Consider the following 10296-nt stretch of genomic DNA (forward strand, 5'->3'; position numbering starts at 1 on the left):
GTTCCACCAGCACCGGAGCCCTAAACCGGCACAGCCAGCGGCAGCTTGTCCCACAGGGCAACCGCCCCCCTGGAGCACCCCGGCGGGTGCCCGGGTGCCCATGTCCTGACGCAGCCCTGGCACTGCCGATGTGCTAAATGGCCTCGGATGGGGCACACGGGAAGGTGCCAGCCCTCCAGGAGGGTTCGGGGCACACGCAATGGGACAACGCGGAGGCCACAAGGAGCAGTTTCGGAGGCGGGGTGGGAGCCGCTGGCTCCTCGGCACTGCCACATGAGTGCTGCCAGTCTGCCCCAGCACCGAGCCGCTGGAGCTCTGCCCCCTCTCTGCGGAGCTGCTGCTGGCATCACGCTGCTCACACCACGATGCTCTTTGGCAGCTGGGAAGCCCTTCGGGCTGGTGTCCTGCTTGTCACACGCACCGTGTCCCAGGTGCCACACCTCACCCACGGGGACCCCGCAGCGTTTCCAGGGTGGTGGCTTCAGCCCCACCTCAGAAAGCCAAACTTGACCCAGCTGTGGAGTCTGAGTCCTCTGCCTGGCAGGTCTCCTAAGGAGGACTTTGGCAAGTCGTCTTCCCACCGTGTAGAGGGGGGCTGGGAGCTGGCAGCAGGGAGGAGGTGGGGGGCCCAGCACCAGCTGGTGGTACAAGGTCCAGAGCAGCCAACAGGTCAAGCTAAAGCTGTAGAGACCAACCTCCCAGTGAAGCCAAACTGGGTTAACTTCCCCAGTGCAGAGCTGAGACTCTGGTGTTCCTGGGTTGGTTCAACAGCCCCAGTGGGAGCCTGAGCGGGGAAGCACAGAGGGCAGATGCTCAGCAGCCTCTTCACCTTTTCCTCCTCCTTCTTTCCCTGCCCAGGGGATTTTGCCAAGATGCAAACCACCCATGAGCAGTGTAATCACCCCAAGCACCAACCACCACCCTGCACAGCCCCTCCCAGCCATGCCAGCAGAGCCTGGCCACCGCCTCTCGCAAATTACCATCGCTACAGACTTCAGCTGCAGCCCTGACCCTGATCCCGGAGACCTACAGAGTGCAGGAGCCAGCTGCACCTCCCAGGGCTCCCCAAAAAGCAGCTGCACCTCACAACAAAAGACTCTGCCTAGCTTCAGAGACTCTGACAACTTCCACCTGAGCAGAGCTGCCGCGGCTAAAGTTGCCTTCAATGGCTTTTGGGAGACTCCTCAGGTGTTCAGGGCTTGCAAAAACTGGGACACCCTCACTTGCCTCTGGCTAACTCCTTTGTGAGAGCCCAACCAAAGTGTCGGGGCTGGGTTTTCTTTTTGCTTTCTCCACCTCTAAATTGGGGCGTAATGACACTTCCCCCTCTTTCATGAAGCTTTAGCTCTTTCTGATCTCAGGCAGGAAAATAAATCACCGCCCGGATCATAAAAAAAAAAATAAGAAGAAACCCACACCACATAAATAAATCATCAAAACACCAACCTGGGGTGAGCCGAGGCGCAGATGGAGGGCAGGGCGCGGACGCTCGGAAAATGAGAGGCAGGGAGCGAGCCAGATGTCATCGAGAGAGCTCTTTCCCCTCTAGGGTTAATGTCCAACCTCCCCCCTCCGCCATCCTTCGCTCTTCCCCTCCCTGCCTGCCTCTGGGATTCCCTGCCATTGGCTGTCTCTGTAGATTTAGGCTAAAAAGCCTGTAATTAGGACCCCGGCTGACACGGAGCCAGTTTCCTGGGCAGGAGGATTTACAAAAAAAAAAAAAAAAATAGAGAGAGAGAGGAAAAAAAAAAAAAAAAAAAAAGAATGGAAAAAAAAAAAATTTGGATGGAGGGGGGGAAAAAAAAAATTGTTTCCCTGGCTGAGCGTGGATGTTTTCCTTTCGCTTTGCAGAGTTTTCCCTGCTCCGGCTCCACTCCCTCGGCTCTCCCCAAGCAGAGCGGGCAAGTGGAGCGACCGGCGGAGCCCGGAGCGGCGGAGCCCCCGCGCCGACCCCCGGGGACAGGGCAGGTAGGTGAGGCTGGGAAGGGTTTCCCGGGATGGCTTCTCCGAGATGCGGCGCTGAGCTGGGAGAAAGAAGGTGTTCGGGAGGCGGAGGAGGGCAGCGCGGGGCTCCCGTCCCGGAGCTGCTGGGAGGAGAGCGCGGGAAAAGGGAAGTGTTTTCGGCTGCTTTTGCCTCCATGGGGCAGGGTGTGTGGGGGGGAATGGTATCTCTGCCCCTCACGGCCTTTGTTCTGGGGCAAATGCGTCCCCCAGCGCCATCCCGAGAGCAGGAACCGGTGCCTGCTCCATTGTGCCAGGCTCTGCCGCTGCAGGCTGTGGGTGCCCATGTGCGGCGCCTCCATGTCCCGGAGCAGGCAGGTGCATGGGCACGGCGGGGCTGCCCTGCACCCCCCCCGGATACAGGGGGTCTCCAGGGAGGGATGTTGGCTCTGCCACCCCTCTTGCACCCAGGATTCGGTGGGGAGGAGGTGCTCCGGAGTTGGCAGCAGAGCTTTTTACTGGAGTTGCTGGGGCCCCGTCGCACACCAGCGTGCCAAGGTGAAACCCGGTGGCCGCGGGGGAGTGGTGGTGGGGGGAGATCGTCCCGGTTCCTACCCACGGGTGTACGACCACGGAGGGTTAAAGGGTTGCTGCTCCCCGCCGAGCCGCGGCAGCCGGCCCTGCCTGCGTGCTCGGGAGGGGGAAAAGCACCCCGAGAAAAGCCCTGCGCAGCTCTGCCGCATCCCTTGGCGAGCGAACAGGCTCTGGTGACCCGCTGCCATAGGGCAGAACAGGATGCTGGGGCTCCCCCTCCATCATTTAGGGGCTGCGGATGACCTTGCCCCTCCAGGCTGCCGTGCCCGGTGGTGCTCCACCTGGGGCCATCACCGGTCCCAAAGCCACCACAGGCTCCTTCGTGAGACAGGCTCCAGCCTGGGCAGCCTGGCTTGGGCTGTGCTGCAGGACTAGCTGCTCCAGCTCACCTTGCCAGACCTCAGCTTATCTCACCCTGGGAGAGCTACATCTTTATTGCTCTCTGGCTCCCCGTGCCTCCATCGCAGCTGTGTTGACAGGAGCTCAAGGGAAAACAGCTTCCAAGGGGCTGAGGTGGTGGATCCAGAGCTGTGTGCTCTGCCAGAGCTTCCTGGGTGCTTGCAAAGGGGATCTGCTCTCCTGGCTGATGGAGAGCCCTCTGCTTTCCTCAGGGCTGGGGAGGAAAAACAGGCTTCAGGGGTCTGCAGGTAGCTCCTTCTAAGATGGAGAGGGGACTGTAGAAAAACCAAAGGCCATGGCAGGGATGCAGCTCAGCCCCTGGCCGTGCTGGCAGCAGGCAGCCTGTGCTGCATGTGAATGGGCTGGGGTGGCTGCACTGCAAGTTAATGTGTGACCTTGGCAGGGGTGGGCTGGGAGCCCACACACGCTCCCACAGCCAGCTGGGGGGGGAGGGGGCTTCTCCTGGGGAGCCAAAACAGATTCCTGTTCCCAGGAATCTTATAATGGTACCCAGGGAGCTGTGACTGCTTCACAAAGGGCTGTGGCTAGTGTGGGGAATGGGCTTGGAGCAGGAGGGGGAATTCTGCAGGGCCTGGGAGCTGAGTGATGCCAGCACCAGGACTGGAGCCTGGGTGGCTATTTGCAGCCCTGCCAACACCAAGAGGCTGTGAGCAGGCAGAGCAGCATGGTGGGGACATTGCCCACCCTTGGGAGAGCACAAGGGAGCTGAGGAGCTCCCAGGGGCAGCAGGAGAGGCTTCTAAAGCAAATGACAAACAGTGGCACTCAGCCTGCCAGACCTGCAGGTCCCTTCTCAAGGGATGCACCTCCAGCACACAGCTCTGCACTGACGGGGGGGGGGGATCAGCTCCTGCCACCTCTGCCTGATGCCAGGTCCTGGCTCTCCAGTCCCTGTTCCATGAGGGCAGGGAGCATCCCTGTATCCCTTCTACAGGCCAGCAGGGAAGAGAAATAGCAGCACTGCCTGGAGGGAGTGAGGGAGGGCAGGAAGGAAGAGGGGACAAGGATGGGGAGCAGAGGAGAAGGACCTGTTGGGGCTGCCTGGCTCCTTAGCATGGGAAGCACATAGCTCTGCCACCGTCTGGGGCTAATTACAGGGACTTGACTACAGCCCAGACGGCTGCCAGCCAGCATAATCACATCAGACTAGGCTGGGCTGGGCTCTCCAGCACACCCCCATGGGTTCACAGCAGCCAGGAGCCCTGGCCCCTCCACCCCCCCCCAGCACCACCCCACTGGGCTCCCCACTGACAGCCCTGGGAAAAGGTGTCCTGTGCACCCTGCCATGGGGCTGGAGCCACCCTGGCACCACCAGCTCTGCTGAGTCCAGGGAACATCACAGGGGTCTAATTACACCAAAGCCCCAACAGCTTAGACAAATACAGCTTGGAGGCTTAATAAGCACAGCCCCAGGCTGCCATCCACCTCCTGCCAGGGGGAAAAGCAGAGACATGCTGCCCAATTAAGGCAGCAGCAGAGCTGGGAGTGGTCCCTGAGCCCACCAATGTCTCCATTCAGCATCCCCAGGGACACATCCATCCTTCTGCAGCACCAAGGCTGGCTACTGGGCCAGCACCAGCCGTGATACTTTGGTCCTTCACCAAGCCAGCAAGGCCAGGGCTCTCTTGGGGCTGCAAAACCACAGAGTTCAGTCAGATTCTTTCACCCTTATCCTCTCCAGAGCCAAGCACAGCTCTGAACAGCACAGCCTTGAACAGCACAGCCAGCTCTGCAGCCTCACTGAGCTAATCCCTGAGCTGGCAGACCCCAAACCCCAGGAAGGAGCAAGCAGCCCTTTTGTTTCATCCTGCTGCTTAGCCAATCTGCAGCGTTAATCATTGACCCAGGTGCACGGCAGGAAAACCTGAGCTGCTCAGGGCTGATCCCACCTGCTCCCAGCCCCAGAGCTTAGGGTGCAACACCCCAGCACCCCAAGATGGTATGTGGGAAGGGGCAGGTGTGGTGGAGGGAGCACGCTGGGAGCAGGGCCTGAGCCAGGGGTGCTGCAGCTGTTTGGGAGCAGCGAGGATGCTCCTGGTGATGGCCAGGGTGGCCCTGACAGCCCCTGAGCGAGCAGGCAGCGCAGGAGTGAGCTGGTCCTCCTGGTGGCAGCAATGCAGGAGATCCAGGTCCATGGCCTGGGGGTGACCACCTCTCAAGCCTCATCCTGAACCTGTGCCAAGTCACTTGCTGGATAAAACTTTCCAGAGCAGCTGATCAGTCCAGGGTGGGTGCTGCAGGGGGTCAGTCCGGGGCTGTTTGGCCACGGCACTGGGAGCAGCAGCTCAGCTCCATCCCACCCACATCCCACCAGGGCAGGAAGCACGAGCAGAGGGTGTCAGGCTCTGGGCCAGCGTCCAGGGAGCCCCAGGAGCCACCTCATCAGCATCTCGCCTTTGTTTGGGAAAGCCGAGGCAGGAAGGAAGCTGCGGAGCGCGGCGCTGCCTGGGGAGGAGGGGACAGGGCCGGACTGGCTCCCATTCCACAGCCATTACCCAGGAGAGGTGGCGCTGGCTGGGCCAGCCGGTGGCCCGGGCAGGAACAGCAGCTCAGGGCAGAACAATAGCAGCCCCAAGGGAGGGAATTATTTTCCACCAAACCGGGCTAGACCTCGGTCTCCTCCCAGTGCCCTGCTCAGGGACAGGCCCCCAGACCAGTGCCAGCAAAGGGCTGGTGGCAGCTGGGGGAAACCTCCCACTGTGGGTGGGCAAAGGGCTGGTGCCCTTTCCCCACACCTGCTCCAGCCTCAGCACAGGCACTCAGGGTTGTCCCTGCCTGGCTTCAACCCATCAGCACCCCACGAGCACCTCCTGCCCCAGCAGACAAAGGCTCCCACCCCCCAGCTTGCTTCTAAGCCCTGCACCGAAGGGAGCAGCCCCCCAAAGCCCCTCAGACTTCTGCCGTGGGTCAGCCGAGGGTTGTGAGGTTGTGGTGGTGCTGAGCAGCATCCCAGCTGGACCTCCCTCAGGGTCCCTCTCTGGGAGAAGGAGCTGCTGGTCCTGCTGCCACACACAGAAAGGTCCCTGCTGGGCAGGGGGAGCTGATCCCTATGCTGGGGGCAGACCCCTGCTCCCTGCCTCGCCGAGGGTCTCCGCAGCCCTCATGCTCTCTCCCCAGCTCATGTCCCTGCCGAGCCCTGCATGGCCCCAGCGAGATGAGCTCCCTGCCTGCAGCACTGCCACCGGCCTCCCACCACCCTCATCCGACAGCGACTCCGGCTGTGCCCTGGAAGAGTACCTGGAGCCCCCCCCGGACCCTGTGCCACCCGAGGTGGGCAGCGCCCTGCCCCTCCCAGGGCTCCCTTTGCTCCCTGCTTTCCCCCAGCCCCGTGAGTGCCACCCGTGGGTGGTACCCTCAGCAGATCCTCCCCTCCCCGGGGAAGGAACACCTTTTAGTAGCCTGGAGCACCTTCCCCCCCCCAATCCCTGCTCTGTGTTTCTCTGTGCCATGCCACCCCCCAAGGTCCCCCTGTGCCTTGGCACCTGCTCGCCGCCGCCTCTGTCGCCTGCCGCCAGGACCCAGCTCCGCGCCAGAGCCCTCCTGCAGCAGCTGCCTCCCCAGGACTGTGATGTAAGAGACACAACTGTGGCAGCTCAGACTGCCAGGGGGCACCCCGAGGGTCGTCTGATCCAACCTCTCGAGCTGCTGCTGGAGTTGCAGCGAGCTGGCACGGCAGCAGCCTGCTCACCCCTGCCGAGCTGCTTGTGCACCGAGACCCCCAGCTCCCTTTCCACGGAGCTGCTCTCCAGGCAGGTGGATCCCAGGCTGAGCTGCACTCCTGGGTTGTGCATTCCCAGGTGCTAGACCTGGTGAACTCCACAGAGTTCTTGCTAGCCCCCCCCTGTCCTGCAGCCTGCCCAGGGCCTCCTGCCAGGGTGGCTCTTCCTTCTGGAGTGTCAGCCTCCCCACTTGGTGTCATCTGCAAACTTCATCAGGGTGCTCTTGATCCCCACACCCACTGTTTGCTGACAAGAGCTGTTGGGTGCTGCCCACCCTGCACCCCCCAACCCCCCCCCCCCCCGTGCAGGAGCGGTACTGCCCCGGCCTCGCCGAGGAGGAGAGGAGGCAGCTGCGAGCCTTCAGCGCCCGACGGAGAAGGGAGGCCCTGGGCCAGGGGCTGGCATGTCCTGTGCCAGGTCCCTGCCATGGCTGCCCCTGCAAGAAGGTGAGAGAGGTACCCCCCTCCTAACACCAGGCTGCACCCCTACGCTGGGGACCCCTCCCCAAGATGCAGCCTGACCCTGAACCCTTCCTCCTCCTACCTCTGTTTGCAGTGTGGCAGGAGGCTGAACAAAGGGGACCCAGGGATTCTGGCATCTCGGCTGGGGGACCAGTTCTGGCACCCAGCCTGCTTCTCCTGCCACTTCTGTCACCAGCCCCTGGTGGACCTCATCTACTTCCAGCAGGATGGGAGGATCTACTGCGGCCGGCACCACGCTGAGCTCTTCCGCCCTCGCTGTGCCTCCTGTGACCAGGTGGGTGCCAGGCAGGGGGAGGCTTCCACCTCCCTTGGGCTGTTGTTCAAAGCTCCTCTGCTTGGCTGGGGGCTGCAAAGCATAGAATCATCAGATGGTGGTTGGCAAAGCCCTTTAAGAGCATCCAGTCCAAACATTCTCTAAACCCTGGCCCTCAGCACCACAGCTCTGCCTCTCTGAGACAGCTCCAGGGGTGGGGATTCAACCACCTCCCTGGGCAGCCTGTGCCAGGCTTTGAGAACCCTTTCAGGGAAGAACTTTCTTCCCTAGTCCAACCTAAACCTCCCCTGGGGCACCTTGAGATCATTTTCTCTTGTCCTATCACTTGTTCCTTGGGAGAAGAGACCAATCCCACCTGGCTCCAGTCTCCTCTCAGGGAGCTGTAGAGAGCAGTGTGGTCTCCCCTCAGCCTCCTTTCCTCCAGCCCAAATCCCCTCAGTTCCCTCAGCTGCTCCTCACCAGCCCTATTCTCCAGACCCTTCCCCAGCCCTTCTCTGGGCCTGCTCCAGCTCCTCAATGTCCATCTTGGAGGGAGTGGCCCAAAACTGACCCCAACAAGACACAGAGGTGGGCAGGAGGAAGAGGTCCATCCCGAGCCTGGCAGAGAACCCGCGCTGCAAGGAGCCTCTCCCGGCTCCTCGGCACAGCAAAGCACCCTCTGGGCTCCGGGTCCCGCCGGTGCTTAGAGGATGTGCTGTGTCCTTCCAGCTGATCTTCATGGAGGAATGCATCGAGGCGGAGGGGCGGCGCTGGCACCTGGAGCACTTCTGCTGCCTGGAGTGCGAAGTGCCCCTGGGCGGGCAGCGCTACGTGATGCGGAGCGGCCGCCCCTGCTGCCGCGCCTGCTTCGACAGCCTCTTCGCTGAGCCCTGCCAAGCCTGTGGGGACCTCATCGGTACGACCCTCCCCGTCCCCCGGACCCCTGGGGCAGGCGGGACCGGGGCTGGGAGGGCTGCGGAGCCAGAGCCCCGCGGCGGGGCGCGGGGGCTGGGTTTTGGCACACGGCCGTGGGAAAGGCCTCCTCCTCAACTCACGGTTGCCCCTCAGGTGCTGACAGCGAGGAGGCCACCCACCAAGGGCTCCACTGGCACGCCCGAGCCTCCTGCTTCTGCTGCAGCCTCTGCCGCAAGCCGCTGCGGGGGCAGCCCCTCACGTCCCGCCGCGGACGGCTCTTCTGCTCCGAGACCTGCAGCCTGGGCCGGGATGTGTCCTCCGCCGCCTCCAGCACCACCTCCGATTCCTCCGACTCCGCTTTCGCTTCGGCTCCATCCCCCGACTCGACTCCGCTCTCCCGGGCTGGCCCCACCGGCAGGACCGCGGCAGGGACGGGCAGCGCCTCGGCGGCGGGGGGCTGCAGGCAGCGGGGGGAAGGGGACGGTAGGGATCCTCCTGCTCCCTTCGCTGCGTGGTGGGAGGGCAGCGGGAGCACGGCCAGGTTCTGCGCGGCCCCCTGGCTACCTTGCGGGGTGCTTTGCATGGGAGCAGCCCACCCCAGGGCTGGAGCAGCCATGACAAAGCCCCCAGCCCCTCCTGCTGGATGGTGAACGCTGGCAGCCGGGGTCTGGTTGGAAGAACCTTCTGCTGCATCCCTTCCTCACCCATCCTTGCTTTCCTTCTTCCAGAGGCTTTTCTGGATCCGGCCCCTGTGCATCCAGCATTCCGGAGCCTGGAGGACCACGGAGCAGCTGCTAAGGAGCAGAGCAGGGATGCTGTGCACACAGGGGGGCAGGGACCACCACCCGGCCACCCTTCCACCTCCCAGCCCAATGCAGAGGGTCCCAAAGAGCCTGGAGCCTTGGGCCGCTCGGTTTCGGGGGGCCCTGCTCCCCCAGCACCCCCAGGCGATGGAACGCCGCCTTTCCGAGGGGGCACGGCCCCGCCCCGGCACGGCCCTCTGCTGGACGGCAGCGACCTGCAAGACGTCACCGAGGAGGAGGACTCCTGGTGCCCTACCTGCTCTTCATCTTCGGACTCGGACGAAGAGGGATTCTTCTTTGGGAAGCCCATTCCCAAACCTGGGATGAATTCCCTGGGAAGGGAGCCCCCGGGGAGGGCTGGGGGCAGGACAGTGAAGCCACGGGGCAGCAGCAAGCACTGCAGTGTGTCCTAGCAGCAGGGACTGGGGAGGGGGGGTCCTCAACTGGCACTGCCAGCCCCTGCCATGGTCCCAACGCATTCCCAGTGCATTTTGGATGCAGCCCCAGGCTGGGGGGGAGAAGCCACTGGGATCCTTTCCCCACTGGCAGCTGCTGGCAAAGCACAGCCTGCAACTCCTGGCAGTTAGGAACAGGTAAAGCAGGCAGGGAGCAGAGAGCTGGCAGCCTGGCATCAGGGATCCCATCCCAGAAGGCAGGGAAGGGGCTGGGGGCTTAAGACAAGGGCAGCTGCCTGCATCGTCCTCCTCACCGCACCGTCCTGCTGCCTGGGGGGCTGCTGCTGGGGACCCACGGGGACAGGAGGCAAGCTGGCCCCCAGGCTCACATCCTCCCCTGGGACACCTCCTTGAAGGGGGAGCACCACTGCCAGCTGCTTTCCATCCTGCTGCCAGCGTGGGGAGGGCACCGGGGGGGCAGCTCTGCTGCTGCCGCTGACGATGCTCCAATAAAGCCTGGCTGAAATCTGAACACAGAGGAGATGCCACATGTCTGCCCCCTTCCTCCCCACCCAGGGTCCCTGACCATGGCAGCCCTGGGGCACCTCCATCCTTTTTCCCCAGCTGGGGGTTCCCCCTTGGGGGGGCTCACCCCTCCTTCACCAGCCCCAGGGCAGTGAGAGCAGAGCCAGGGCAGCAAAGGTCACAACTGCTTTATTTTTAAATGGAAAACTTCCAGCACCTCCAGGGATGCAGAGCACAGCCCTGGGAACCA

At 63.0% G+C, this 10296-nt stretch overlaps 1 protein-coding gene across 1 annotated transcript; it reads left to right on the forward strand.

The window, feature by feature from the left end:
* The first annotated feature begins 4982 nt into the window (after positions 1-4982).
* On the forward strand, positions 4983-10013 carry PRICKLE4 (prickle planar cell polarity protein 4). The gene is made up of 8 exons (XM_054176284.1): positions 4983-5042; positions 6072-6224; positions 6417-6524; positions 6982-7119; positions 7229-7429; positions 8138-8324; positions 8477-8806; positions 9052-10013. Exons 1-8 carry the CDS (start codon positions 4983-4985, stop codon positions 9537-9539), a joined length of 1665 nt encoding a protein of 554 aa, XP_054032259.1. The 3' UTR covers positions 9540-10013.
* The last annotated feature ends 283 nt before the right edge of the window (positions 10014-10296 follow it).

Source organism: Dryobates pubescens, chromosome 35 (genome assembly GCF_014839835.1).
Source record: "Dryobates pubescens isolate bDryPub1 chromosome 35, bDryPub1.pri, whole genome shotgun sequence".
NCBI lineage: Eukaryota > Metazoa > Chordata > Aves > Piciformes > Picidae > Dryobates > Dryobates pubescens.

What these genes read in the sequence shown, in the direction of transcription:
- PRICKLE4 (XM_054176284.1), top strand. Translation starts at nt 4,983, where the DNA reads ATGCTCCTGGTGATGGCCAGGGTGGCCCTGACAGCCCCTGAGCGAGCA. An exon ending in TGCCTCCCCAGGACTGTGAT is followed by an intron (nt 6,525 to 6,981) that starts GTAAGAGACACA and finishes CCCCCCGTGCAG; the next exon opens with GAGCGGTACTGCCCCGGCCT. An exon ending in AGCCTGTGGGGACCTCATCG is followed by an intron (nt 8,325 to 8,476) that starts GTACGACCCTCC and finishes GTTGCCCCTCAG; the next exon opens with GTGCTGACAGCGAGGAGGCC.